This window comes from Parambassis ranga, chromosome 15 (assembly GCF_900634625.1).
Source record: "Parambassis ranga chromosome 15, fParRan2.1, whole genome shotgun sequence".
In the NCBI taxonomy this organism is placed as follows: domain Eukaryota; kingdom Metazoa; phylum Chordata; class Actinopteri; family Ambassidae; genus Parambassis; species Parambassis ranga.
In genome coordinates, this window is record NC_041035.1 from 4,810,060 (window position 1) to 4,837,961 (window position 27,902).

Sequence of the window (27,902 nt, forward strand, 5' to 3'; positions counted from 1 at the left end):
GGGACGAATCTTTGTTCTTCAGCTCAAACATAAAAGGCAATTCTTCATGTTAATGAGCTCAATCACTGTTCCTAAAAGCTTCAATTATTCATTCGCTCCCAGATCGTCAGACATCCATAATGAATAACACAGTGAATTATTTACACAGTCATCATCACGGCACAACTTACAGACTGACACAGAGTCACCACTGTGTCTGATGGGCTGTTCTGCGTGTGGGTGTAAGACGGCATGCGCACGTGTGAGTCAATCTCACATTTCTCTACAACTAAGAAGTAGTAGTGACATCCTGTTTAGGAAAAAAAAGCACAGATAGCAGAGATAATTACATCAGTTAACATGTGCTACCAGCTCCCCCATCTGCACAGAGATGGTACATACACAGTGAGAAGAAAGGTGAGAGAAACAACAGTTTCTGGAAGTGGTGTCTTCTTTTGGTAGGTTGAATAAACAAATAAGAACAATGTAAACAAAAGTGAGCGCAATCCACCTCTGCAGAGCAAAAGTCCATGTTACATCACTAGCTGGAAATTTTGGAATGAAAACTGACAATGCAGTGACCACAGTATTTGCCAATATGGTAAACTTTGTCCCCTGAGACGCAGTCAATAAATCCACTGTCAGTGTTTCTGCCCTCAGTTCTGAGGCAGAAAATTCCAATTTATCAGTGGCCATGGCTTTAAGGGTGACACTGGCTTGGCTTTGCTTACTAACAGGTAATCACAGTTATATAACTTTGTGGCTATATGTTTGTGTGAGATCATAGAGGGAATGCAATAGTCTGCTTTTTTAACGCATTTTTGCAAACACTAAGCATGTGTATGTTGTAGTTTTATCCTCCTCTGCAGCTCAACATGACACTTCACCTCGGGATTGCTACTCGCAAAGTATGTCAATGGACAAGCTATCGTCAGATATCAAGGTAAACTGCTGATGTCTGTCTTAATCATTGAGTAAATGCCCACACTGACTGCTTGTTTAATGAGTGCTCTGTCTTATGTTAACCAAAAGATGGCGGTTGAGTGTGACATTGTGCCAAATAACTGGAGCGGAGAGCAGATAGCTGCAATGCTGAACTACATGAGGAATTTGACTGACATTATGCACAAACACCAGCGATATGGTAGGAGGAAGAGACGTGTGTGTGTGTGTTTTTTCTTTACTGCAGCCTTGCAGTAGGCTTTAGGCTTAGATAGTGAGAACATTTTGCAGTTAACTATACACAGCAGGGTAAATAACAAGGCTACGGTCAAAACGAATTTGAGCTCAAGTTTGTTCTCCTAAGTCTGGGCTGCATTCAACACTGCAAAACATCAGTGTGACCTAGTGTATTAAAGACCCTGTTGTGTCGTGACTGCAACAGCAACTACAGTGGCTGAGAAGACCTCTTTGGGTTAACTGAGAGTAATATGAGCCAGATGAAATCAGGATTATTACATGTTTCATGCAAAAGATAGATATTTTGACAATAAGCCCCACTTTCATCTAGCCAGCAGAGCATGCTGTTTTCAGATTAAACATGCTGCCAGACTTGAACTGGATCTTACAGGCAGAAAGTCATTTGTATTTGCATCATGGAAACAAGATTGCCCGAATAGTAACTACTGACTATGATCACTTTCACGGTCCTTGAAAACACAATTTCAACATTTGCTAAGTGCTTTAAGTCACTGAATTAAGTGGCCAAATAACTATTCTGTTTAAAGTGTGAGGTTAACTGAAGACTCTTATCACTGATTAAAATGACATGTTGTGGTTTAATATCCACAGATACTGTCAAGTGGCTCTTCATGCAACCGTGTAATTTACAGAATAATGTTTTTTTTTTTATCAAATTTTAAAATACATTTTAACAGAAGAGTCTACACTTTGCTGTTAACAGGCTGTGGATGAAAAAAATGTCATACGCACACAAAATGGATCTTTTTTCGAATGACAAAAAACGTCAATCATTTCTAGAATGCTCGGAGCCTGAGCCGCGGCAATGCCCTGAAGCTGAGGTGCCTGATAATGGTGGGCTGGTATGTGTGACAGTTGCCGACAAGCGATACTGCAAACCTCTTTGCAACTATGTAAGTTGTATTGTATAAGTATTTTTCTTTTTCTGTTTTCTGTATTCCAAAAACAAGGGATCATTTCTGTATTCTTTCGCAGGGTTATGATTTTGGTTTCATCAGGAGGAGCCGTTTGTTTGAGGAGTGCAGTGACCAAACAAGCTTTAAATGGCAAAGTCAGTATGCAGGGGGAAACAAGCTGGCTGTGTGCAACGGTAAGGCTGCACATGATTCATTTGCAATGACACTATAGATGAGGAGAGGAAAAGGTGGGGAATCTAATGTGGGATCTAATTTTCTAGAGGCATCCATTCAAGTTTCTGGAGCAAAGACGGCATATTTTCCAGAATATCAGGACTGCCTCACAACCAAGAGTAACAGCCAACTGAGGAGCAAAGTCATTGAGGTTTTTAATACTGAGCTGAGAAACAAAGGCATAGTGGGAGAAGATGGAGAGGTGGCGTACACCTGTTTTTTATGTGGGAGGCCATGATACGAAGAATATGCAGTATAACTGAAATGGAAAATGTGTTCCTGAACTTGAATGATCTTTTTCTGCCATTTGTGCACTTTGAGTCATGTGTTCACTGATTTATATTTGAGCTTTTAATGCATGTATAATACAGCACTCAAACAGGAACAGATCAACTGCTGCATCCCTGTATTAACATTAATAAAGAATGCTGTCTGACTCTGATTTACGCTGTCTCCATTGTACTTTATTATAACAGCCACTCAACTGTTTATGTTCTTGATGGGAATATCTGGATGAGAGCAGCACTTCCAATGAGGTTAACCTCTCAGCCAAATGGACTGCTTTGTCTGCGTTTTTTTGCAGACGCCTTCAGAAGTAGTTCACAGAGGTCAAGGTTAAAAAGTCATATTGAGATTGCAGGATCTCATTAGATAGCCATTCACATTCCCCATCAGTCTATTAGGTATCACTCTAATCAGAGAGAAAATGACCCACAGAGTGACCCTCTGGTGTGGACGACAGACGGCCTAATCCCCAATTACAGAAATGAGCAATTACAGAAATGACCATATGACCTAATGTCACAGATCTACCACTAGGTGGCAACAGATTAAACCCAACCCAACATACAACTTCATCTACTTATGCCCTGCATTTTTTTAGGAGGACTACATCAGTTGTGGACTTTCCTGAAGCCAAAGTCAAGATATCAGCATATTGATATTAGGGTACCATGATATTAAATATCAAAGAATAATACATTATTATGTTATCACATACTTTTGACCTTCTCTAGCTAGATTTGCCACTTCTGCGCCTCCTTTATTTTTGTAAATCTTCATCTTAAAAATGCCATTATTACTGTTAACAAAACAATCAATTGCAAAGAAAAAGGTTTTTATGAAGACTCAATACAGCAACACTCTTGTTGGTACACTAGATGGCAGTATAAAATCACTTTTTTGAATGCTGGTTATTTACTATACACAGCATCTTCCATTTCAGTTAGGGTCAGTGTATTAATTAAGTATAAATGAGTTACTTTTTAAAACCAAATAATCTGTTTAAAACGACTAAAAGAAATAGGGAGTATGAACAAAGTGAAAGGAAGGTAAAAATATTAATATTATAACTCTTTTATTATGGCTTATAGTTAAAGTTGAAGGTAAACATTAGATAAGAACCAATCCAAACAAAAAATGAAGTCCATATTTGGATAAATATTATTGCATTATATGAGCATTCATTCAACAACAATTGGACAGACCTTACGATCTCTAATCATTCCTGTGGTCGAGCATGTCCCTGGCTGCTATCTGTAAGCTTCAGCTTCTGTAAAATAAAAACAGAAAAAAGGAAAACAGAATAAAGCCTTCAACAACCTACAAAATGAAGAACAATACTAGTGTCTAATGAAGTGCTTTTTTTTCTTAGGCCTAAACAAATGTTTTATCACATGAACTTACAGCCTGCAGCAAGTGTATTTCTGATCCGAGTGTCTCTTGCAGGCGCTCGAGTTCTGCTCCTTTACACATCTCCTGCTCCAGCTCCTTCTTAAGCCTGGTAAACAAAAGAAACCACATCAGTAAGTGAAACCATGACAGAACAAGATGACTATTAAACAGTTAATTTATAAAGAGAACCTTCAGCATTTTGGTGCCTTTTTTGGTTTATATAAACAGTTTTAAACAAACAAAGTTTTTTCTACCCTAAGAAGATGAAGTCTGTATTTTTATATTTGAATTCATGCTTGTTATTGCATTGAGCTGTGTTCTCAGTGTACAGTGATACAACAGAATTTTTTTTAATTGTTCACAGTGCGCCCCAATCGCCAATCAGTGGCAGTGCAGGAGTGGTGAATTGCCTTAATTGTACTAAGAATCCACACCTGTGAAGGCATGACTGAGGAGGCCTGCGGAGCCATGAGAGCATGTGTGTTACAGTAAATCTGCTATTTTGTTTTATTTTAAAACAGACTGAGGATGAATTTTCTCTGATAGAACATGTGCACCATGTATGATAAATAACACGGCTGAGGAGGGGAGAGTAAAAAGCAGTGTAAACACTTACAATCAAAACTGCTCACTAGACTGTTCTGCTGCTCTAACAAGCTGCAGTCAAACTTTGTGGATTTGGTATTGTCCCTGGGGGCTTGCTGTACAGAGGTGAAGAGATTCATAATACCCCAAGGGACAAATTACTGACCACCAGAAAGAGCTAACAGCCATAAATCAAGGCTAACACATTCTCTCACATTGAAATCTTATGCAATTAGAAGCTTCTCAAAGTCTAGCTTGTGGGTGCAGCAGGAGTATAACAGACAGCTTCAGTTATGTTTAGCACACATCCTGCTCTCTATTACTGCAGTCTATAACTGATGAGAAGTCCAGACCAGGCTACTCTTTAGCTTTGAGTTTCAATATGTAACATGACCATAAGAACCTAAACCACGACACGCATGTTTCTAGAAGATTTCTAGAATATAATAACAGTAGTTTAAATATTTTCTTTTCTGGTTTACCTGTGTTAAGTTCATATTTTATACACATCGTAAAAATTAAACAATACACTTAACAATACACAAAACATATGACAGCACCACAGGGGAGACAGTACAACTACTCTGTTCCTGTTCAGGTGGCAGCACAATATTTCACACTATAATTTCATAAACATACAAACAATTGTGTTACTGTCTCTGGACTTTGATCTGCGCTATGCGATGCCTTGGCTGTGATTGAGCTATTACGGTAGGCGAGCCAAGGATCCATTCCTGAGCTACACGTGCACTGAAGCTACTTCTTTCTTCTTTTATTGGAATTTAATGAAACAATAAAACAGCCAAACTATAATTGCATTTTCACAGAGGTGTTTTTCAAACTTTACACTTCTCTGTGGAAACGTACAAATCTGATTTTTGAAGGCGAGCGCCCTGCGTTTCAAACAGCAGAATGATGTTTGAAAAAACTCTCATTTGGCATTTGTGTATATTTGGTGGTCTGTGTGTTTTTATTACATGTCTGCAAAACAATCTTAAAATGTCCCTCCACATATAATTTAATGGCAATATGCCAGTGGAATAAAATGCCACACACTAAAAAAAAAAATCAATAAAAGCATCAATCTAGAGCGCACTGTCTGAATATTTCAGGTGTGTTTCTATTGTGTGTCAGTGAACAATCTCCACCAGAAGCCACCCTGTTTTGTACACAGAACACTTTTTAAATGACTGTAGCACTCATTCAAATTGACACGCATTCAATTTCCAACAATCAATGAGCAGAGAGTTAAATATGCGTTTTAAAGAGATGCTGCAGAGGCTGAAGACAGGATTGATGGTTTTAGTTCAGAATGGATGATCATAAGAATGACTGAGAGGAGTGGGAGGGGGAACCCTCTTTCCCATACCACATCCTCAGCACTTCCTGAAGCTAATAAGCCCTGGGGTAATGAAGAACCTAGTATGTTTAATGAGGCTGATGGATAGACAGGGCATGCTACCCACATGCATGATTTAAGCAATGCTCAGAGAGGGAGGGGTGACTCACACAAAGGCAAGACTAGTAACATGAGCGGGATAGAGGATGGAGGGATATAAATATAGCAAAACAAATCGAGCGCACTTTAAAAAGTGGAGAAACATGTGATTTGAGACCAGACACAATACTATTTTTAAGCTCCTCTGATTTAAAAAAAGCACATACATGAGGCATCTGGAGATTTATTAATCACATCCATAGTATTGTAGGAAAGACATTATCCAAAGTAGTGGCATCAGCAACAACAATGACCCTTCCTTCCTGGAACACTATTGATCTGCAGGCTTTAATTAAATAAAGGGAGTCTCTTTGTGTAGAAACACAGCAGACCAGCACTCACCTACCAGTCATGTTTTAATAGAGGAGAACCCCTCTACTCTCATTACATGATGCATGTCTAAAATGTCTTTATAAGAGCCCCCAGTTGCTCTGTGTTTGTGTCCATTCTTACACACTGATACTGAGGGATGGATTTCTCTCACAGTTATTTCATTTAGCTAGACCACTGTATTTTGGAGACGCAGGCATCTGTTATCCCACCCACTCTCCAAAGTGTATCTATGCACATAGATTTATCACAACAGTATTAAGTTACTGTACTCGTAAAAACATCGCTTGGAGTGTGGGGAGGCATGTGAGTAGAGAATGCAGGGGGAGGAGGAGGAGGACTGTGTTAGTGTGGGCATCAAAATTGCATGCATGTGAACATAACTGCAAAATCAACAAAACAATGGAAATCTGTGTGCATGCTGTGAGGGAAGAAAAGTAGCAGCCTCAACATCAGGAACACGCAGACTTGCTGGTTGTGAATCCATGATAGTTGAGATTATTACCACTGTTGTGGACATATGTACTCACACATACTCCCCACTTGATGTCCAGGGCAATGTAAGGAGTGCCAGGACATTATTTAGTAGAACTCCAAAGAAACAGGCAGAGCCAAAAAAAATGTTTTTTAACAGAAATATTTAAAATAACAAAATACCTAATATCTTAGAAAGAGGGTAACAAACTTCTGCAGACCCTGACAGTGTCATTTGCAATTACAATTATAACAAAATCCGGCCTGACAAAAAAAATCCTCAAAGATGACTGCTGAGAGCGCAGTAGACACTTAGATTAAACAGTAAAATGAACACTGTGTCCCAGTGCTCGTCACAACCAGAGAAAAAAAACATGACAAGGCTGCCACACCTGATGAAGTAAAGTGGGTCAAAAGTTTCCTGCAAGAAAGTGTTAATAATTACATTTAAGCAGTTTAAGTGTGCCAGATAAAATGTGTACACTCAACATACGTAAACTAGAAAGCTGTAACTGTTTGGGTTCCTTTCAATATGCTTACAAAAGACTTTCTCCTGATATATGATTTCACTAAAGCAAAACTATGTTTTTTTGCTTGGTGAGATGCTGGATAAGCATTCAGGGTAAATGCCCCTATATGCCCCTCATTCATTTCTCACTGTATCAATCACATTAGCCTTAGTTTCTTTTCTCCCTCACTTGTTGACCAAATGAAATACACTTCAGATCAAAGCCTTAATTAAGCCAAATGGTCTTAATGCTCTTTACACTTCTGGATTTGGATTCCAGCCAGGAGGACAAAAGGGAAGAAAGAGAAGAGCTGTGCATACTGGTGTGTTATTCAGCACTTCTCGCAGTATGATTCAGATCTACTCTTGGTAAATAACACTTTTTATCTAATAGGTATGCTGAATGCTGGGCTGTGGGGTGTTTCTTTCTTTAGTCCTGTTAACGCTGTAAGATTGACTGCAACTAGAGCTACTACAGTGGTTTTTCATCAGTTAAATTAAAGGAAAGTCCCGGTGAGGAGAGGACAGCGATTGTGTATTCTATGCACTCTAAGCCATGTGACAGCCTTCAGAAGGCATAAAATCCTCAGTTAAATAAACATTACCCCTGCTAAAGGAATATTAAAAAAAAAACAGGAAGCTGTATGGAAGCTTTCGTGAAATATTAAACCACCGCTAAATAGCCAACAGCAGAGTTTGCAGTTGCTTTTGTTATTATGAGTTTTCTTGGCTTCTGCTTCTCTGCAGCATTTGACTGTGGGCTTGTCACGAAAGATTATATTCCATGGCATGATGTAAGTTTGAGTAAATCAAGTCCTGTCCAAACATATAGACCTACTTCAGCATCCAGACAGTTATCCAGTACTCACCTTTGACAAGTGCTGTCAGTAAGGGGTTTCTGACTGACGAACAGGCTCTCTGCTTGCAGTGATTGTGTCATTGCTTTAGCCTCACTCAACTGCCAATCCAGGTCTGTAGTGTAGCACAATAAATCAAACATTAGATGACTTCCTTGCAATGGACAGGTGCATACTATAGATGCATTGTCATCGTGAAAATGTACCCACAACCTTCCGTTCTGATGTTTTTACTGTAAGGACCTTTGCTTACATCTTTCTCACTCCTCCGATTTTGTGTCTGACAGCAAAGCTGTCTATATGTCCATATACCTAATATAGGCCTGTGATGCTGTGATATACAGCATATACAGATATATTTGGGGACAGCAGTGGCGCAGTGGTATAGCAGGATTGTCCAGTAACCGGAAGGTTGGTGGTTCGATCGATCCCAACTCCTCCCTAGTCACTGTTGTGTGTTCTTGGGCAAGACACTTCACCCTAGCCTGTGGCGCGCCTTGCTAGTCATTTTATGACACTGCTTGGCAGCAGCCGTAAAGAATTTCCCTCTGGGATTAATAAAGTATCTAAAATAAAAATAAAAAAAAAAAATATACAGTGCATCCGGAAAGTATTCACAGCGCTTCACTTTTTCCACATTTTGTCATGTTACAGCCTCATTCCAAATTGTATTAAATTAATCTGTTACCTCAAAATTCTACACACAATACCCCATTATGACCAATGTGGAAAAAGCATTTTTTTTAATTTATTAAAAAAAGTAAATCATATTTACATATCTATTTACAGCCTTTGCAATGAAGCTCAAACTGAGCTCAGGTGCATCCTTTTTCCTCTGATCATCCTTGAGATGTTTCCACAGCTTAATTGCAGTCCACCTGTGGTAAATTCAGTTGATTGGACATGATTTGGAAAGGCACACACCTGTCTGTATACGGTCCCACAGTTAACCGTGCATGTCAGAGCACAAACACCAAGCATGAAGTCAACGGAATCGTCTGTAGACCTGTGAGACAGAATTGTCTTGAGGCACAAATCTGGGGAAGGATACAGAAAAATGTCTGCTGCTTTGAAGGTCCCAATGAGCACAGTGGCCTCCATTATTCATAAATGGAAGACGTTTGGAACCACCAGGACTCCTCCTAGAGCTGGCCGGCCGTCTAATTAACTAATTAACTAATTATCTAAGCGATCGGGGGAAAAGGGCCTTAGTCAGGGAGGTGACCAAGAACCCGATGGTCACTCTGTCAGAGCTCCAGCGTTCCTCTGTGGAGAGAGGACAACCATCTCTGCAGCAATCCATCAATCAGGCCTGATTGGTAGAGTGGCCAGACGAAAGCCACTCCATAGTAAAACAAATATGGCAGTCCATCCGGAATTTGCCAAAAGGCACCTGAATGACTCCCAGACCATGAAAAACAAAATTCTCTGGTCTGATGAGACAAAGATTAAACTCTTTGGTGTGAATGCCAGGCGCCATGTTTGGAGGAAACCAGGCCAATACCATCCCTACAGTGAAGCATAGTGGTGGCAGCATCATGCTATGGGGATGTTTTTCAGCAGCGGGAACTGGCAGACTAGTCAGGATAGAAGGAGAAATGAATTCAGCAGAATACAGAGATATCCTGGATGAAAACCTGCTCATGACCTCAGAGGGTTCATTTTTCAGCAGGACAACGACCAGAAGCACACAGCCAAGATCTTAAAGGTTTGGCTTCAGAACCACTCTGTGAATGTCCTGGAGTGGCCCAGGCGAAGCCCAGACTTGAATCCAATTGAACATCTCTGGAGAGACCTGAAAATGGCTGTGCACTGACGTCTCCCATCCAACCTGATGGAGCTTGAGAATTACTGCAAAGAAGAATGGGCAAAACTGCCTAAAGACAGGTGTGCTAAGCTTGTGGCATCATATTCAAAAAGACGAGGCTGTAATTGCTGCCAAAGGTGGATCAACAAAGTATTAAGCAAAGGCTGTGAATACCTCTGTAAACGTGGTTTCTTAGTTTTCTATTTTCAATAAATTCAAAATATGTCAAAAAAAATGTAACATTGTCCTAATGGGGTATTGTGTGTAGAATTTTGAGAAAAGATATTAATTTAATACAATTTGGAATAAGGGCTGTAACATGACAAAATGTGGAAAAAGTAAAGCGCTGTGAATACTTTCCGGATGCACTGTATCTATTACTGAAAACAAACCATCACCAAACTAACCATGTTCAAACAACATCCACAGTGTAGCCTTTGAACTGGGTGCTATTTTAGTTCAAAACACACCTAGCTACACACTTTGACTAGTACCTTCTATCTTCCATAAGTTAATCCCCTTTAACCCAGATGGCTTTAACACATGTTCTTTCACACCATCACTTATCTCATTTCCAACCCCATATTGAAGCCAAAAAACTAAGTAAACATACTTTATATTCAACATCTGGACTCAAGATTCAACCATCTTGGCAGGACAGCTGGATTATATAAACTGGAAAGCTGACATGTGTGCACTGTAGGGTCTGCGTATGCCTATATGCAAAGCATAAAACTGTCAGCAGACACTTTTGTGGTATAAAAAGGTGCAGTTAATTTTGCACTTGCAAAACATCTGTTCTTTACCTTTCTCTGTGTCATCCAGGCCCTGAAGCTCCAGCAGGAGTGCCCTCTTCTCCTCTACAATGGATCTCATGTAAGTGTTACTGCTTTTCATCAGCTCCATCTCTAATTACAGTGAGAAAAGACAGATTTGATTCAGCAATAACCACCAGAAAGTCTGAACTTTTTATTGATTTTATACCACAAAACAAAAGAAAACTTTTTAACTTTTAGCAAATGTGCAATGTGGGCGATTCTGAATTCATTTTAAGTGTGCAAGCTGCCTTGAGCCGTGATTGTGAACTGTGAACTGACTGTTATAGCAAAAGGAGCTATCCTAAGCTAATAAAAACAGTTCAAATGAAAGTATAATAGGCTTAAAAACACATCCTCAATCGAAGTGTAATAAAAAAACTTCTACTTCTACCCAGCACACAAAGCTGTGCGATGGTGATACATGTTCTCAAAACAATTCATTATATAGTATTTTTTACTAATTGTTTTTTTTTTGCACACTCAAGTGATGGTATGTTCACAGGTAGTGTCATTAGTGCAGCAGAGGCCAGGTGTGTGAGCATGAGAGGCACATAATTTAACCATGAAAGTCAAATTAGGGACATTAATGAGCTGTGTACCTAAAATAACTCTGAAGTAAATAGTTCAAGTCCTACTAAATTTAATATTGAATTCAGTTACTCTCATTCTCCACCCTTATTTACACATTTAAACCACAACCTTATTAAAATCAAACCACTTTGTGAAGCACGTCAGCTATCACGGTGATCATTACACTCTTTTCTAAGACCTATAGATTTAAAAATGAACAATGAAATGTCAGGGCCACATCTGCATCATATCACCTATGTTTACTCGGACAACAGCACAATAAAGTATTTTATGACCTTTGTATAATGATTCCGCCTCCCTCTCCAGGTCCAGGAGCTCAGTGTGTGTCTGGCTCTGAAACAGTGTCTCTCTGTTCCCTTTAAGACTGAAGTCACTGTTGAACTTTGTGATCTCCTGAAGGAAGTTTTCTTCGTCCTCTTTAGACTCCTTCTTTATCTTGGCCTGGGAAAGGGGATGAACAGTTTGCAGTGCTATATCTCTCTACAGCTACTTATGTGTAGTTGTGATAACAAAGGCTGTTTTATCTATGGGCACTAAAAATAGGTTTGAATCATTGTAAAAGCTCTTTGACACACAGCAGTTAACTCCTAAGACAGCTTATTCAAAATAGTGATGTCAGCCAGAGTGTATATAAAATGTATAGACTATAAAAGCTGGCCAGGTATCCATACTGCATATAACCAGTACAATCTGAAATATAAATATTGATTCAGGCTTAAACCCACCAGGCGTTCCTTGAGGTGTTTCTGCTGACAGAGCAGCTCCTCAATTTTCTTCAACATCTGGTCTTCACGTTTCTTCGACAGATCATACTGCAGGGTCGATGCAGACAACTGCCGATTCTGGACCGCAAATACATGATTGGAAAGTAAAGGCACATAAACTGGCAAAACATTTTAGAAAAAGAGATAGAGAGAACAAATATTACTTCCTTTTTCTTTTATAGAGCATTTATTAAGCTATTCCACAGGAGGAAAGATTAGATTAGCTGAAAGTTCCAGGCTGGGCAGCTGGCACAATCATTATGTGCTATAAATCATCAACACAGACATGCTAGTGAGTTTAAATGGTAGAGAATGAAAGCTCCTCTTTTCTTTGACTACTAAAAGTATTTTCAACCTAACTATATCATTAACTTCCAAACCTTTCTTGTTTATCTCTAGTTGTTGCTGCAGACTCTGTAATTATACAGTACACTCTTAAAGAAAAAAAGCAAGAATTATATAGGAAGGACTTTCATTACAGTTTTCAGCGTCTCATTTGAGCTGTCAACAAAGAAGTGAGTTTACTTTTTCGGTGAGTATAATCAGCCTCCAGGTTTTCTAAATGGTCTAATTATCTTCTGACAGCTCAGATAAACTCAATGTTACATCACAGGAGTTGTAAACACATATCTGTGTGATGCAAACCGTCTCAATATCGAGAGAGGCAGAAAGATATCCTCACTATGTGTTCTTTGTCATGCAGCTGTAACTCACACATAAAGTGATGTTATATTCAGCACCATTTCCAATTAGTAATTTACTCTTTTGATCGGATGTCCCCTTTTACAAGCATGTAAAGTTAACAATATTTCTGAACGGTTAAGGCGCCTGGCTTTGACATAATATCCTACACATGCTGAAAGGTTTCACTAATGTTATCCGGTGGAAATTAGCCATTGATTTTGCAATGGGTCTTGCAATCGATCCTTTACCGTTGATGAAAAGAATGGTAGAGATTAAGTGTTTTAAATCATAAAGCAGATCAGCTCATCAATATGCCAATATGTACTTTTTTATCTCCCATGTCAATGCCACAAATGCACTATGCCGCCTAAAGCTAAAACAACTATTACTGTTGTTGTTTCTCTTATATCTTTGTCTTAAACGGTTTTACTCTCAAGTAGGCATTGGGTGATCAGTAAAATGATACTTCTGTCTCCACAAACAACACAGATTACACATATTAGCGTATAAAATGTTACACTAAGGATGGAAGATCTCCAAAATAACAGTTATTTAAAGTATTCAAAGTTGCATTAGATTAACATCAGTCTGTTCAAATCACCAGTACTATGAAAATAGTAATGTTTATTTATACATACATACTCTAAAGAACAGTGAACACAACTGTTCTTTTAGTGAGAAAAAACTCAATAAAACAATCAAATTACGCAACAATTAAGTTTTAACTTCATTGTCTACTAAAGTAGTCTGTTGTAAAGTACATGCCACTGAGGACAAAGCCAGTCATCTGCTCACAATATCCTGGCAGGCCAAAGAGAAACATTTATTTATTTATGTTTACTGTACATTCACTTATACTAATTCCTTGAGTGAGCTACCCGAATTATCCCAAGGAATATATATTAGCATGTACTTTGAACAGTGCATCATGATTTCAACTCTAATCAAAAAACAGCATTTGTAACACACAGTGTAACTAAAAACTGTGACAGCCACTTACCCTAATATCAAGTTCTCCAGCTGTCTTTTCATACTTTTCAGTAGCACTCTTGATTTTCTCATTGCACCTAATGATGGCTATTTTGACTGGAAAAAAGTAAAGTATATTACCAGTTTATAAACTGAAAACATGACTCTGGTGCTCTGGCAACCTGTTAAATTTACGTAGTGTGTATAAATGTCACTGTAAACGGAAATATAAGCCAAACCCTCAACTTTAGCTATTAGCTAAAAGCTGTAGCTTGTTTGCTAGCCGGGATGTAAATAGTAGGAGTTAAACATACCATCTTTGAGTTGTTGGGTCCTTCCAGTTAGACGTTGCTCTGTTATGAGGATTTGTTGGAAGAGTGCGTCTAGACTCATTTGGACAAAACTTCTAGTTTAATAAGTAATTTATAATTACTACTCATTTATTAGCAGCTATTAGCAGTTAATCAACTATAATAGCTAGGCTGATGGCGCAGGCCCCGCCCATTCCCGGCCTGCACCGCGGCGGACACTTGCAGGTCCGTGGTGTTTATTTATTTTTTTAAATTATTTGTATTATTGTTATCATTAAAAATGAAGCATTTTCGCGTTATATTCATGCAGCTTTAAAGTAAGTGCAAAACAACTAAAATAATAAATAAATTTCGAGTGACCCGTATGTAGCGTATGACTGGTGATATAGGTTTTTGAGTCAGCATTGCGACACCCTGCGGAAGTGTTAGCTAACTGTAGCCACCTGCAGTGAGCTAGCATCGATCAGTCCACCACTCTTTGAGCTTTTGGACGTCATGAAGTGCTGCATCGGCACAGTCAGCTCTCTCAAAAGTAATCCACCGAGTCCCACTGCGTGCATTTGTCACACAATACCCGACTTTGACCAATTTTCTCGTTTTCCTACTGGGACAGGAAAGGGACTTCTGATCCGCTGCCATGAAGCGCATTACAGTGTGAAACGGTAAATGACCCAAGGACTACATCATTCTGACATTCATTTGCAAAATTAATATCACATATTGATTGAGGCTTTTCATAAATCACCAGACCGAGCCTTCTCCTGACTGGCAGGGTTCCCTTTGGGGGAGACTTTAGAACAGCAAAGTCATCAAATTGTAAGCAGACAATTATCCAACAGTGTAGCCTGAGCCTGTCGTTCATTTATACTCATTTTCTGTCTCTTTTTCTTGTCATGTTCTCTTTAGAAAATAGCTGAGGACACATACCTATTTAACAAAAAGTGAAAGTCATTTTTAAAAGTAGCTGCACCCAGCAAGATTGATCCACACCTAATCAAGATTTCCTTTTCAAAAAGGGATTATTCACTGACGTTCAAATAAGCCATTTCAACCCCCCATCTCTTAATCTTACTTTGTATGTGTAAGAGCTGATTTACTGCGGTGGGCGCCAGCATCCTTGATTGATTCAGAGCAGCCTTTAATGCAGAGAGAGAGAGAGAGGGGCTCATTGACAGAGTCTGGTCCCGTGTATTTAGCCAAGTGGATTAGCTACTGAATAGAGCATATAGAAAATCAATGAACCATATAGGAAGGGTGGCATGATGCATCAAAGTCTGTGGTTATAATCATGATCAGCTTGTTCCATTATTACTCATTTGACGACATGGGTGCTGAATTCCAACCTGATTGTACCATTGTGTTATCATGCACATTTTTTTTTTGCTCCAAACAGTGACCTTTACTTAAACATCGCCAACAGATGGCGACTCTTTCACAGTGTCCACCTCTCTGCTCTGCGTGGACTCTTTTTTTCTCAGACTGCTTAAGATGATTTACATTTTGTACTTCTAACATTACCTCATAGTGTTACTGCACAGTTGGCAACTGCTATTGCATAACACGTTTTGGCCGTTATTGCGCACAGGATTGACATGATAGGGAGGAGCCGCTCATGCATAATGAAAAAGTAGAAATGCATCCTTTCCCTCCCAAATCCCAAGTTTTAGAAGTGAGTTCAAATCTACCAAATTGCCATATTAGCTGCTCGACTTGTTTCTGTATTAGTCATGTCATAAACACGCACTGGAAACGTGCACTTTGCCCTCTGCCCTCATCGCGGTTACACTCAAATGCCACACCAGCCCACACACACATGAGGGATTCTTGGTGCATTAGTGTCATAATATTTTAAATGAGACATGTGTAATTAATAAGACAAGAAAGTGTTTTTTTTAAATAATGTTTTTGTGAGGTGAAAAGTTTATTAAAACGCGCGCGTAAAGCTAATGATTTACGTTGTGTACCTTTCCATTAAAAGGGAGTGAGTTTGCTGTGATAGGAAGGTCTATCATTTGGAATTTATGATCAGATTACTGTACTTTAGCACGAGGAGGGGAAGCTGGCACTCTCCCTCTGCTGAATGCGCTGTAGACAGCAGTGGGACTCCAGTTGGCTGTGTGTGCGCGCTCAGACGCACAGACGCAAGCATCCCACTGGCTGGAGTTGGAGGACACTCGCCCGTTTTTTCGCTGCTCTGATCCCCCTTGTCTTTTGTCTCCTGGCGGTGAGAAGACCACCCCGCACACAGGAGAGGAGATAAAAGAAAGAAACCATTATTTAAAGTGAGAGAAACTGTGCAGCCCGGATCGGGACTGGCTGGACACTTTTGTTTTTGGAGAGGGGGGGAAGAATTTCTCTCACACGAGGCGAGCTGGATCTGTTCTGTATACAGCGGAGCGCGCACTGCTGCACAGTTTCAATGGATTTCAATACAGTGGAAGTACCCTGGGAATACTATTAAGTCGTTTTTAGTTCGCAAATTCCGTTCCAACAAAGGGTTTATGTTTCACCTGCAGAGGAAAACGATGATCCTCGCAGTCTTGTATGTTCTTCTGCCTCTTTTTGGTAAGTTTAACTTCGTTAGAATGAGCAGCTGTTCGTTCTAAGCATATTTTATACCATGCATGTGTGCATACAGTCTGCTCCGAAACGAAAAGTAAGTAAGGAGCTTTCCCCTTTTCTTCAACTGAATGTAAAATCAAATGTTTTCCCTGGCGAACCTACATCGGAGCTCAAGCGTTTACATGACACGCAGTGCTGCCTATGGATCTTTTCAAGGCGACCTAGATGTGTTTTTCACGTTGTCACTATAAAGCCTATAAAAGCTCTGTAATATTTTAATCCCTAAAAGCAGCCCCGCAAAGTGCTGAAGCTTTGAAACGTTTACTTCGAAGAAATGAGGAAAACAGGCGACAGATCACAGCTGCATGATTATTCTGACTTGTAAAACTCCCACTTGTGCTTCCAGATGTGTTGTCTTACGCAGAGGAGAACCTGCGTGCCCGGGCCACCCGGCTAGACTGCGTGAGGGCCAGTGACCAGTGTCTGAATGAGCAGGCGTGCGGCAGCAAGTATCGTATGATGAGGCAGTGCGTGGCCGGCGGTCAGGAGAGCAACTTCAGCATGGTGACCGGCCTGGAAGCCAAGGATGAGTGCCGGAGCGCCATGGACGCGCTCAAGCAGAGCCCGCTGTACAACTGCCGGTGTAAAAGGGGCATGAAAAAAGAAAAGAACTGCCTGCGCATCTACTGGGGGATCTATCAGGCGTTACAAGGTTGGCACAAGACTTTTGAAGAAAGTTTTCAAACACTAAGACCTTCCATTAGAACTGTAGAATCTAAAATACAATGCACTGTATACACTGAGATAATAGCAACCGCCCATAAAATCCCTCTGGGGGGGGTTTTGTTTGGGCTGGACTGCTACATTAAGAGAACACCCTGCAGCTACAGTGAAAAAGGACATTCCCCACGGGTTTCCAGATCTGTCTTGAATAGGCAATTATTTGCTTCAGCTCCTTCCACCTTCTTGTGGGGGGGTGGTAAAATCCCTCCATCCCTGTATCTCTGTCTCTATCGCTGTCCCTGTCCCGACACAAAATCTCCAAAAGTAGCTCACAGCCAATGCAATCATGCACAATCTCTCAACTTTCATTCAAATTTTGTCCACTGACTTCAGTTCACGGCCACGGTCCCACAGAGCCGAGACACTTTTTGACCTCTTAAATCACTTTCCTTGGAGCTAATGGAGCGTGAAGCCCCTTAGCGCTGGCTGTGCCATCTTAAAGTGTTGATCATAGCAGGAGGGGGGTGGCTTTTAGTCTCTAAACGGCATCCAGTGAGTCGACCTCCAGTTGTGCAACACAGCTGACCAACCTGCTTAATCAAGCGTGTGGCTTTGTGCCAGCGTGGGTATCGACTGACCCAAATAACCCATGTCACATGTAGGCCGGTGTGAGGGCCGAAGGATGATAAACAAAACAGGAGGGGTTAAAAAAACAAAACAAATCTGTTTCCTGTATGTATCAATAACATGCACTTGTCTTTCTCACAGGTAATGATTTCTTGGAGGATTCTCCGTATGAACCCGTCAACAGCCGCCTGTCTGATATTTTCCGCCTGGCTCCTATCTTAGGTAAGACTGAAATAAAAATCAAAACAGCTCCATGAAGGTTCTCTCCATCCCTCACTCTCTGTTTATTTATTGTCTCATCGGTCACCTGTCTCAGATTAGATGCAGTTGAGCTCCAAGCTGTGCATGCTCTCATCGAAGGTTATCTTTGTGTTAAGTATCTATCCTCCCTCATCCTCTCCATGATCTGTCTTTCTCTTCCCTTGTTTTCACCCCAGCGATATTGCATGCTGGCTGGAAGTGACCTTGCATGAGGAGCTATAGTTCTGAGTCTCATTAGGCAGTGGATAAACGCTGTAGAAGCTGAAGGGGGGGTGTATTTTGCTGTGTGTTTGTTTACAGTGTCCTGTTGTGGCTGTTTGAAGCCACTTGTTGGAAAGAGTGTGAGTAACCCTGGAGAGCATGACGAGCATTTCTTGTTTGTTCAGTGCTGTGTTTGGGAGAGATTCTGAGTCAGTCCCCTAGATGGCGATGTTATTCCCTTCTTCACAGACACTTAGGCACTGTATGGTCTCACAGCTGAGACCGTTGTGGGTTTTAGAGATCCTGATGTATGTATGCGGTGCAATCATGTAACTGCTTACATTTTCATTATTGCTCTGCAGGTGATGAGTGCCGTGTCAAATGAAACAGGCATGCTCTGCCTCCGCATTTTTAAAGAACAAAGCTGATGTTATGACCTCTTTTGAAAGAGAGGAGCCTTTTCTTTCAGGTTCCTCTGTCATTTTTTTTCACCTCACAATAGGCTGATTTATCCTAAATCAATGCTTTTCCTACACAAGGATGAGATCATATTGTGGGTGGTGACATACAGGAAAACAAAATCTGAGCACTGGGCACCGACCAATTTGCTTCTACAGAAATACTCACTGAGAATGAGAAGGTAGCCGGTTTTGTGAAAGCCGATTCATTCCTTCTTGCTCATAACAGGCGTGCTTACACAGGAGAAATGTCGCCATATGTTTCTAGCTGTTAATATACTGACCAGTCCTATAGGAAGGACAAGACCCTCACAGGCCGTCAGTGCTGAAACATTGTGCGGCTCAGGATCGTGGTTCACCTCGCAGGCAGGTGCCAGCTCTCAACAGTGGAAACAGACAGATTTATGATGATGCTCCTGTGATGGCAAGCTCTCCATAGTTGGTGTCCAAAAGCCTCTTTACATTGATGGATGACTTTCCGTATATATTTCCTTTCATAAGATATCAAACCTTAATATCCTTGAAAAGTCGGAACCAACACAGGCCACATTTTTTTGCTTCAAACAACAAACTGATTAAATTTCCTTTTGGCTAATTAGGTGATTCATCATTTTTGGCTTGTAATCCTTTGAAAACACAGCAATAACTTAAAGTGGCCCATCATAACAAGCTTGGCGATGGGTCATTTTACCATAACAAATTGTTTGATTTGATTATTACAGGAGAAATTATTTTTTTAACAGGAAAGTCGATCTAACATAGTGAGAAAAATCTGAAAAGTTGACAGAAGAGTATGAGCATGTGCAGTTCATGGCAATGAACAAAGGGATAATGTGGAAAGGGATAGAAGTATAATATTGTTTGATCATAGAGCTTGTGCAGGAGGTGGCAGGGTAAGAGGGGGCTGCAGAGGTGAGGGTTAATCACCGAATGGCAGGGTAAGTCTACGAGGACAGGGAGCACAGACACAGAAAGCATGAGATCACTCTGCCTCTGTTGTTCTTTCGGGGAAATTAGAGGGCAGGATGACAGGAGAAGGATTGAGGCAGAAATGATTAGAGCTTAGAGCTTGTTTTTTGATCACTCAGACTGCCTCAGTTTACAATGCAATACACTAAACTGAGCAGGGAACAGGAAACTGATGATACAAAAAAGACACACATACTTAAATGAAGAGTATTCTGTGGGGATTTTTTGTGTTCTGTGCAGAACTTTATATTAGAAGATATTATAGTGCAGCACAACTTTGATTGCATTTATTTAAGTTTATGCTGAAAGATATCACATCAATAATAACTTTCATTATAATTTATAGTGCACCTAAAACTATTTGTTATTCAAGTGAGTGATCTGTGGTGAGCTCTCTGTTTCAGTCACTCATTTCATGTATGTGTCAGTGAGACGGTACAACTCAGTGATCCCAGGCTATAGGAACAATAGGCAGCCGCAGTGATCCTGTAATTCCATAATCGACCCCGTGTCTCGGACTGAAGCCACTAATCTCTAGTGACACCCATACATACAGCGCACAGATGCGCAGACGCTCAAACACACACAGCAGCGCCCCGAACACCTGTTCCCAATGACACGCCCAGAGACCCCAGTCTGATTTCATCAGGGAGATGCAGAGGGTGTCATCCTGAGCACATTAACTCACTGTATATTTAGCTAAATGGATAGATGGATGGACCTTATGAAAAAATAATTAAGGACTGCTTAATGAGGATTAAAATTTAAAAAGAAGGCGTGTCTCACTTCAGATCTTATTTATCACCACGTCCATGCTGTTGCCCTTTTCTCTTCCTGTCATAATCATCTGTGGCTATTACACATTAGTATATTTCTTATTTTTTTACATTTTACATTCTAGCACATGTACACACAAATGCTCACAACACACAGCAGAGCCGCTGGGTTAATATAACTAATTATTTTCAGATCTTTACCTGGGGCAGAGTGCTTTTACCTCTGGGAAGTCTAATGACTCACAGTGTGAGCAGCTCAAACTGGGCTGCAGTTTGCGATGGCTACTTCTTTGCTGCTTGTAGGAACAAAGTGCTGGCAACATTTTTTGCTATAAAGAGAATCATGTAGGAGTCTGTGATCTAACTGGACACAATGTAAGGAGTTGGTTCTCAGTGGAATGCGTACTTTTCTGGATTATATCAGTTACTGTTTGTAGGTAGGAGCCTGCTATCCCTGAACAAACATGATGCATGTAAAGTTTGATTTACTGTGTAGGTGATCATTTTCACAGTTGTCTACTTGAAGGTTGCCTGCTCCGATGTGTTAACAGGATAATAATTTACTTATAGCTCACTTTACACCTCACTTGCAATGTGTGTGACAACATACCTCATGTGCACCTGTGCTTTTTAGATCACATGTTTAACTGCTCCTCAGTTCTCTTCCCCATCCCTGTGTCTAGACCCTTTATCTTTTCCTTTTTTTATCTGCTATATATGTTTCAAACCTTTCTTCTGTTGCCTGTCCTTAACAATGGAAAACATGTGATTTCACACTATAGTGAGCGTAACACATGCATGAGAAACACTGCCATACAGAAGTGTGTCGTTTCTTTCTTACTGCGTATGTTACATTTTCAAAGATTACTGGTACAGCTTGATGTGTGGCTGTTCTACAAACTTCTACAAACACAAAGGTAGACGTCACACTCAGCATCTGCTTACATAAGCTTAAAGGAAGCAAAGAGAGCAAAGAAGAGAGATGAAATGGCTGCCTCCTTCTTCACCAGTTGCCCATGTTTATGAGTCAGTGATCCATGCAACAGGGAGCAACATAGAAACACACAATTTGTCTGAGATTCAAGATAACTTAGAATTACTGCCACACCATTTGGCCCAGGGTGCTGGAAAATCAAAGCTGGCGAGGAAATGGATTACTACACAGCCCAAGTGTATTATATTTCTACATACATCCATTCCCTCAAAACACCTTCTACATCATGCTTTTTGATATTAATATATTCAGAGTCTGGCAGAGATTATATACCGTGGTTGATCTATTTGTGGATAAGCATCATCGTGTTTATGTTTGTTGTTTAGCACAAACACTAATAGAGGTGAGGGAAATGTTGCACAGGGCATAAAGTGACACAGCCTGTAATCGTCAGCCTAACCAGCTGCCAAAAGTGACTACGTAAATACAGCTGCTGCAGTTGAATGATGGGGTGTGTGAACACGGATAAGAACATCACAGATTCCTTGAGGTGCGACCTATGAATAAAGATGAGAATATATACGACTATCATTTTCACTCCGGCCTGCGGACTGACCTTTTATAGTTGTTTGGCAGTTCTGAAGTGATAATATAGCATTTAGGTGGGCGGTACTTATCTTAAACTACTCTTTGAAAACTTTATAGTAAACAAGGCAGGGTTTTTTTTTCTAAAACTCTGTGCTTCTGTATAGCCTCACATGTCAAGGACATCAGGAACTCTTCCTTCTATCAAGTGTTGGCGCTGTTTCTCTCTGCAGTAATCAGAGGCTGTGTTCCCTGGCTTGTAATGAATTTATTCCCCGTCACTGTGCATTGATGTCTGTTCGACTTAAAACCCTCTCCTTAAGCTCTGTCCTCCTCCCAGTTGGCTGGCTCGCTGTATATCACCCACTCACCACTCATAAGCCCCAATACACCAAATCTCAATATTGTGTCTCTTCCACGTGTCAAGACTTCAAACGCATCGCGTCCTCCCTCCTTCTCTCATAACTGCTGAAGTCAACCTTGAAGTGTAGTTGCAGCGATCGCCGCGTATATATGTGTGTGTGTGTTGTAAATGTGTGAAAACATCTGTAAGTGCGTGGCCCGGCTGTCAAGTTAAGGCAGTGCCTCAAATCCCTCCGTGCTGACACACAGGGCTGAGAGGCTGTCAGCACCGCTCAACCACTGGCTGCAGAGGAAGTCACTCTCATTATGAGCTGCCAATGTTCAGAGATAAGAGTGTCTACCGCTATCTTTTCCCCCTGCTTGTATTTGTGTATATTCCTGCATCTGTGTGTGTTGTTTATGTAAGTGTGAGGTAGTCAGGGAGGGAATGCAGAGGAGTTACAGAACATAATTTATAGCAGTATCTTCTAGAGAGAGAGAGAGAGAGGGAGAGAGAGTATCCTTTCTGTTTTCTTCACTTTACTTTGTATTTGTTGGTTGACTGGGCACATTTGCTCTTTTTTTCTACCATTCCCTGCTTCACACTTAGACAGTCAAATATATTTGTAGCAGGGAGTGTCTCCGGACATAAACAGTGTTACACTGTGCGATTTAATGTTTACTTTATCTATGCGTTCTTAGCATATAGCAATGCAGCAGTGTTTCGGATGTTATTAAAGGGACACTGTGTGCCAGCCAGACCTTATCCAGATCCATCCAGACCTTTTAGACTGTCAAAACACCCTGCCTGAGTTCATCATTGTTACAACTTCATACTGGATATTGAGAGAAATCTGTAATATTAGTCATGTCATAATTGGAGTGGTATGTGAGTCGACTAACTTTAAATGGATAGATCCATCATGTAGAGAATAAGTGGGATTAGTGCATGGCTGTTTAAGCCTCATGCCATTCCAGAATAAGACTGCTCAAAATATGACTATGTTACAGGAACAAGCAGCGCTTGATAAAGTCATCGTAATGTACTTCTTACATCATCTCCATGCTTTTAAAGCCCTCTGCATCATTTCTCAGAAAACTGCTCCTTTACCTTGTAAGCTAAATGACTCAGTTCCTCAGAGCTGATGTCAGTCCTGCTACCCAAAGAGCCTTTTTTCTGCTTGTCAGCCACCAGCTCCTGATGATAAAGTTTGCATTGTGACCACTGACACCTTTTATCTTATGGATCTTCAAATTATAAATTAATAATCCTGCATCCTTGTGTAATTTTTACTGACCCACAGTGTCCTTGCATGATTAGTCCTTACTTTAAACAAAGTGCAAGCCGCATTCAGCAACACAAGTCACCTCAAAGTGTGAATGTGAATCTTTGTTCACGTTCCTGCTATGGTGATTTCATTTTGAAAACCAATGCCCATAGACTGCTTAAGGTGGGAAGGAAGACCTTGGTCTGTGGAATAAAAGAGAAAATTGTCCCAACCTTTGCTCTGTAGTTTGTTTTGTTAAAGACTCCTAAATCCACTGCTGACATTACTGTCCCTGTATCTTGAGGCCTAATCAATACCGACCTGTGTTAGATTGGAAACTTGAGGCTGTGTCTACAAGAATCTATTGATTGCTCCTTTTTTTTCTGCTGTTCCCTCCTTCTGTTCTGCCCAAGCTCTTCCGTTCAGTCCGGGATCAAAGGCTTTATCCTTCAACAAGGTGTACAGTTCCACGCTGAGCTCTTATGTTCACGGAGAAGGACTCTGCCTGTTGGGGATTTGTGTTTTCACTGACCTTGTCTCATCTCTGTACAGTTGATCTTTTTTTGAAGTGTGCAGTAACTCGTATGCAATTTAGTATAAATAGATTGTTGAGGTTTTTGCAGGAAAGGCAAAAAACTCTCTGCCCTGTGGAAGAAAGATTATTCTGATTCAGTGGTATCTGTCAGCTTGCATTGTAAAATCTACTATATTATGCACCGGGGATAAAACCCTAGTTCAGATTTAATCCAAATCCTCAAGGCAAGGTCATGAGAACACCTTTATACTCGCATGTCTCAACTTTTTAATTTGAATATTTCCTCATTCCAACCGGGCCCTTTTAAAGTCCTTCTTCCCCATGCAGCTACATGTCAGCTGGCCACTTAATTCACCACACTGTTTCAGAAATGACTGATCCAGCTGCGGGCCATTGGCAAAATCATTCTTAACAGCAGCCATATCATCAGGTTGCCAGTCCAGTCTCTGCCTGTCGCACCATGGGCCAAGAAAATCATTTAGTTAAAGGTGACCAGATTTGAGTCCCTCTGAGAGGCCTTTGATTGGATGTGAAGTGGAGGGGTGATTCATCATAGTTAATAAATGCAGTTGACAGCTCAAATCAGCGGGTGGGAGCATGTGCCAGGTCTGCCTCCTGCCGCTGCTTTATACTGCATGCAAATATGGACAATTAACTTTTCGCATACACAGCTGCAGACACCTACGCAGATAGTTATACATGAATATGTGTCCACACGCAGTCAAGTAAGAGATTGCAAAAAACATAGTCAAATGCCACACAAAGTTCTGGTATGCAGTGTGAAAATATGCTGAATTTGGGCTGCTGTCACATACGTGTGAAAGTAACTCCAGCAAGCAACATCTGGGCAGATGTTGCTTGCTAGAAGAGCAGTAGTTATTTACTTATTTTCCCAGTGAAATTAGTAATCAAGGCATCTCAAACAACTCTACACTTTATAGAACAGTATCAGTGCTTCTTGCACCTTAAGTTAAATCCCGCTGTAGTCTGCACACCACCCAGTTTAACTACTCTTTTAATCAAGCGAAGATAGTTTTAATGTACTTTAGATAATAACGGCATGTTATAATCACATTGCGTTTGGGCTCAGCTGGCTGAGGCATGACTGACCGCTGGCAGGTGTGCTAGAGCCACAGCCTTGTGCTAAGCTGCTGCTCTAAGCCCTCAGCTGCACGCTGTCAACTCGCAGGATTAACTTGCCTCGGCTGCGCCCGTCACTTGTGCCGCTGCGTCTTAATAGAATTTCATACTCGACCAAAGCAAACCGGACCTGACTGAGCCATACTGTTTCTTTCTTTTATAGAAGTGGATTTGTAAAGTTATGCTTGGAATTGTCGAAATGTGTCATTCTCAACCAGTTTAACAGGTTGACCTCTTTTCCTCCGCTGGCAACAGGCGTGGAGTCGCACCGTTAGCAATACAATAAACTTTTAGCGTCTTTAGGAAAGTAGGTTTTATATTTTACTGCAGCCGATTAGGGTCATATGTATACAAAAACAACAAAATTGAGTCCCCCCCCCATAATTTGACAATTATTACCCCTGTCTCACTCCAGAATTCGAGACCATGGCCTTATTTTTTTATTCGCACAATGATTGTAGTTGTGGTAATCATGCACAACTTTTCATTAGCAGTTAATTAGTCATTTTAAGTTCCTATTAGATTTTTACCCTTTTTTTTTGCTTTCACGCTAGAACAAATTTTCCTTTTCCAGCTCAGCAAAGTTTGTTTTTCCTCTATTGGTTGATAGGAATTGGGATTTACACTTTCCATCCCCCCCCCCCTCCATGATCATGTTTGTCAACAGCCAGAGTGCGTCTGATTAAAGCAGTGTCTCTAACAAACGGCTCTCTTTGGAGAATAATAGCATTACCCCCTTTTTCTCCAGCTTCTCCCTTTGTGCCTTGCCTTTTGATCACAGAACAGCAGCATCCCTGAAAAGCAAACACAGCTTTAAACACACACACACAACCAAGAAACCAAGAGTGTACACGCACCCACACACACACACACATGCTCAAGAATGCGTGATGCACCCGCTGGCACCCGTACACACATGGGCAGTATCCAGCTGAGCTCTTGTTCTGTGCCAGTCTTTGCTCTCAGAGATGTTAAATGAGGGCATTGATACATAAATTTGCATTTGTTTCATCCACAACCGTCCTCCTAACTAAAAATCTATAACTGCGTGCCCCCAATTTGCTAGGCTGCTTCAGATGCTGCTATTCTTGGCTTGTTTCATGCGAGGCTAGCGTGACTGTTTTAGTCGATTTGGATGTGTGCACACTCTCTTCACACATGAGTGCTCTAAACAGTGATCTTCCACCACAACAACTGTGGAGTTTGGTCAATTGCTAATTTAGGTAAACACCTCCTGAATTTGTTCTGTGGGTGCAGCTGGACTATTTTGTGTGCATCATCTAGACAAGTTGTGAGTCCCTTGATTAAAGGGCTCAGAGTTTCTCCTCACTCTGTCTGCTGCAGATAAGAACTATACTCCCTCTGTGCTGTTACAGGCTATAGTTCCTGTTCCCTTATTCTCTTCTTTACCATACTTAGAGTTCTTCCTGTAGTGACATCTAGGATCATTAGAGACCTTGCTCCTCTGTTCTCCTTCTGCCTTTGCCACCTTTGCCCATCTAGAAAACACCCAGAATGTGACTCTTGCCCAACAGCGGAATGATCTGAATGCTCTCTTTCCGGTTCTTGTCTGACCTTTCCCCCTTCTGACCTGTGAGTATCCCTTTCCTTTCAATCATTTGGAGCCTTGACCTCCCTGTGACCTTTGTGAACCTTGATGACCCCTGGTGGATGTTGGTTGGTGGTCCTGAATGAAGCACATCTCTTACAGAGGGTGGGGAACCTTGGAGCGACTCTGCCACTTCGGCTCCAGGCAGGGGGGGTGCCCAAGGCAGGTTACCTCAGGGCAGCGAGCCTGCTTTGGGCCGAGGGAGCCCCTCCTCCACGGACCTACAGGATCCCAGTAGAAACAGGAGAGCTCATCCCAATTGGGCCATACTGGGTAATGAAAAGGAGTGGCTATATTTTGTGTGTGTTTGATTTGATTGTGCATGATTGTTTTCTAGAGATAAATTTAGACACAGAATTACATGTTTTTTTCCTTATCCTCAGCATTTGAACCTGTGCCAGTCAGCTGCAATTGATTTCTGTAATTTTGCATGCTTGCATAACTGTACGGTATCATGAGATTTGATCACAGGGAAGAATTAGAAATAGCTTGAGTTGAACCTGGGGTCACACCTGTGGCTCATTTTGTTTACGTGAAACTTCCAATGGTAGAAAAAAACTGCTTGTTATCGAAGATCATTTGTCTGTTTATTCCCACAAAACCACTTGTTTCAGTGGTTTCCCACAGATGGTTCCGATTACACTCATATTACTGATGATGGGGACCACATCTGAACCAAACCCAATCCAAATAGTTCAGGCAGGCTTTATATATCATATGAAGCTACAACAGA

General features: G+C 40.9%; 3 protein-coding genes across 3 annotated transcripts in view; 2 read left to right on the forward strand and 1 right to left on the reverse strand.

Annotated features, from left to right (window-relative positions):
- The first annotated feature begins 555 nt into the window (after nt 1–555).
- On the forward strand, nt 556–2,754 carry LOC114447427 (uncharacterized). The gene is made up of 6 exons (XM_028423676.1): nt 556–716; nt 831–922; nt 1,012–1,123; nt 1,960–2,072; nt 2,155–2,269; nt 2,357–2,754. Exons 1-6 carry the CDS (start codon nt 674–676, stop codon nt 2,545–2,547), a joined length of 666 nt encoding a protein of 221 aa, XP_028279477.1. The 5' UTR covers nt 556–673; the 3' UTR covers nt 2,548–2,754.
- A 1,056-nt stretch (nt 2,755–3,810) lies between these two features.
- Nucleotides 3,811–14,261, reverse strand: LOC114447627 (coiled-coil domain-containing protein 172). The gene is made up of 8 exons (XM_028424015.1): nt 14,183–14,261; nt 13,900–13,985; nt 12,177–12,293; nt 11,727–11,892; nt 10,849–10,950; nt 8,248–8,350; nt 3,996–4,089; nt 3,811–3,861 (listed from the first exon to the last, which is right to left on the reverse strand). The coding sequence occupies exons 1-8, from the start codon at nt 14,259–14,261 to the stop codon at nt 3,811–3,813; spliced, it is 798 nt and encodes a 265-aa protein (XP_028279816.1).
- Nucleotides 14,262–16,282: 2,021 nt separating this feature from the next.
- The window catches only part of gfra1a (gdnf family receptor alpha 1a), a 72,397-nt gene continuing 60,777 nt past the window's right edge, over nt 16,283–27,902 (forward strand). The window contains exons 1-3 of the mRNA XM_028424140.1: nt 16,283–16,744; nt 17,148–17,453; nt 18,233–18,313. Of these exons, the coding sequence (XP_028279941.1) occupies nt 16,681–16,744; nt 17,148–17,453; nt 18,233–18,313 (451 nt within the window). The 5' untranslated portion in view covers nt 16,283–16,680. The remainder of the gene's footprint in view (nt 16,745–17,147; nt 17,454–18,232; nt 18,314–27,902) is intronic.

Coding starts and splice junctions, on each gene's coding strand:
- LOC114447427 (XM_028423676.1), top strand. CDS start 674: ATGGCTTTAAGGGTGACACTGGCTTGGCTTTGCTTACTAACAG. Junction 923..1,011: donor AGCTATCGTCAGATATCAAG/GTAAACTGCTGA, acceptor GTTAACCAAAAG/ATGGCGGTTGAGTGTGACAT. Junction 2,073..2,154: donor GCAAACCTCTTTGCAACTAT/GTAAGTTGTATT, acceptor ATTCTTTCGCAG/GGTTATGATTTTGGTTTCAT.
- LOC114447627 (XM_028424015.1), bottom strand. CDS start 14,261: ATGAGTCTAGACGCACTCTTCCAACAAATCCTCATAACAGAGCAACGT. Junction 10,951..11,726: donor GGCGGAATCATTATACAAAG/GTCATAAAATAC, acceptor CACTGTAATTAG/AGATGGAGCTGATGAAAAGC. Junction 3,862..3,995: donor AAATACACTTGCTGCAGGCT/GTAAGTTCATGT, acceptor TTTATTTTACAG/AAGCTGAAGCTTACAGATAG.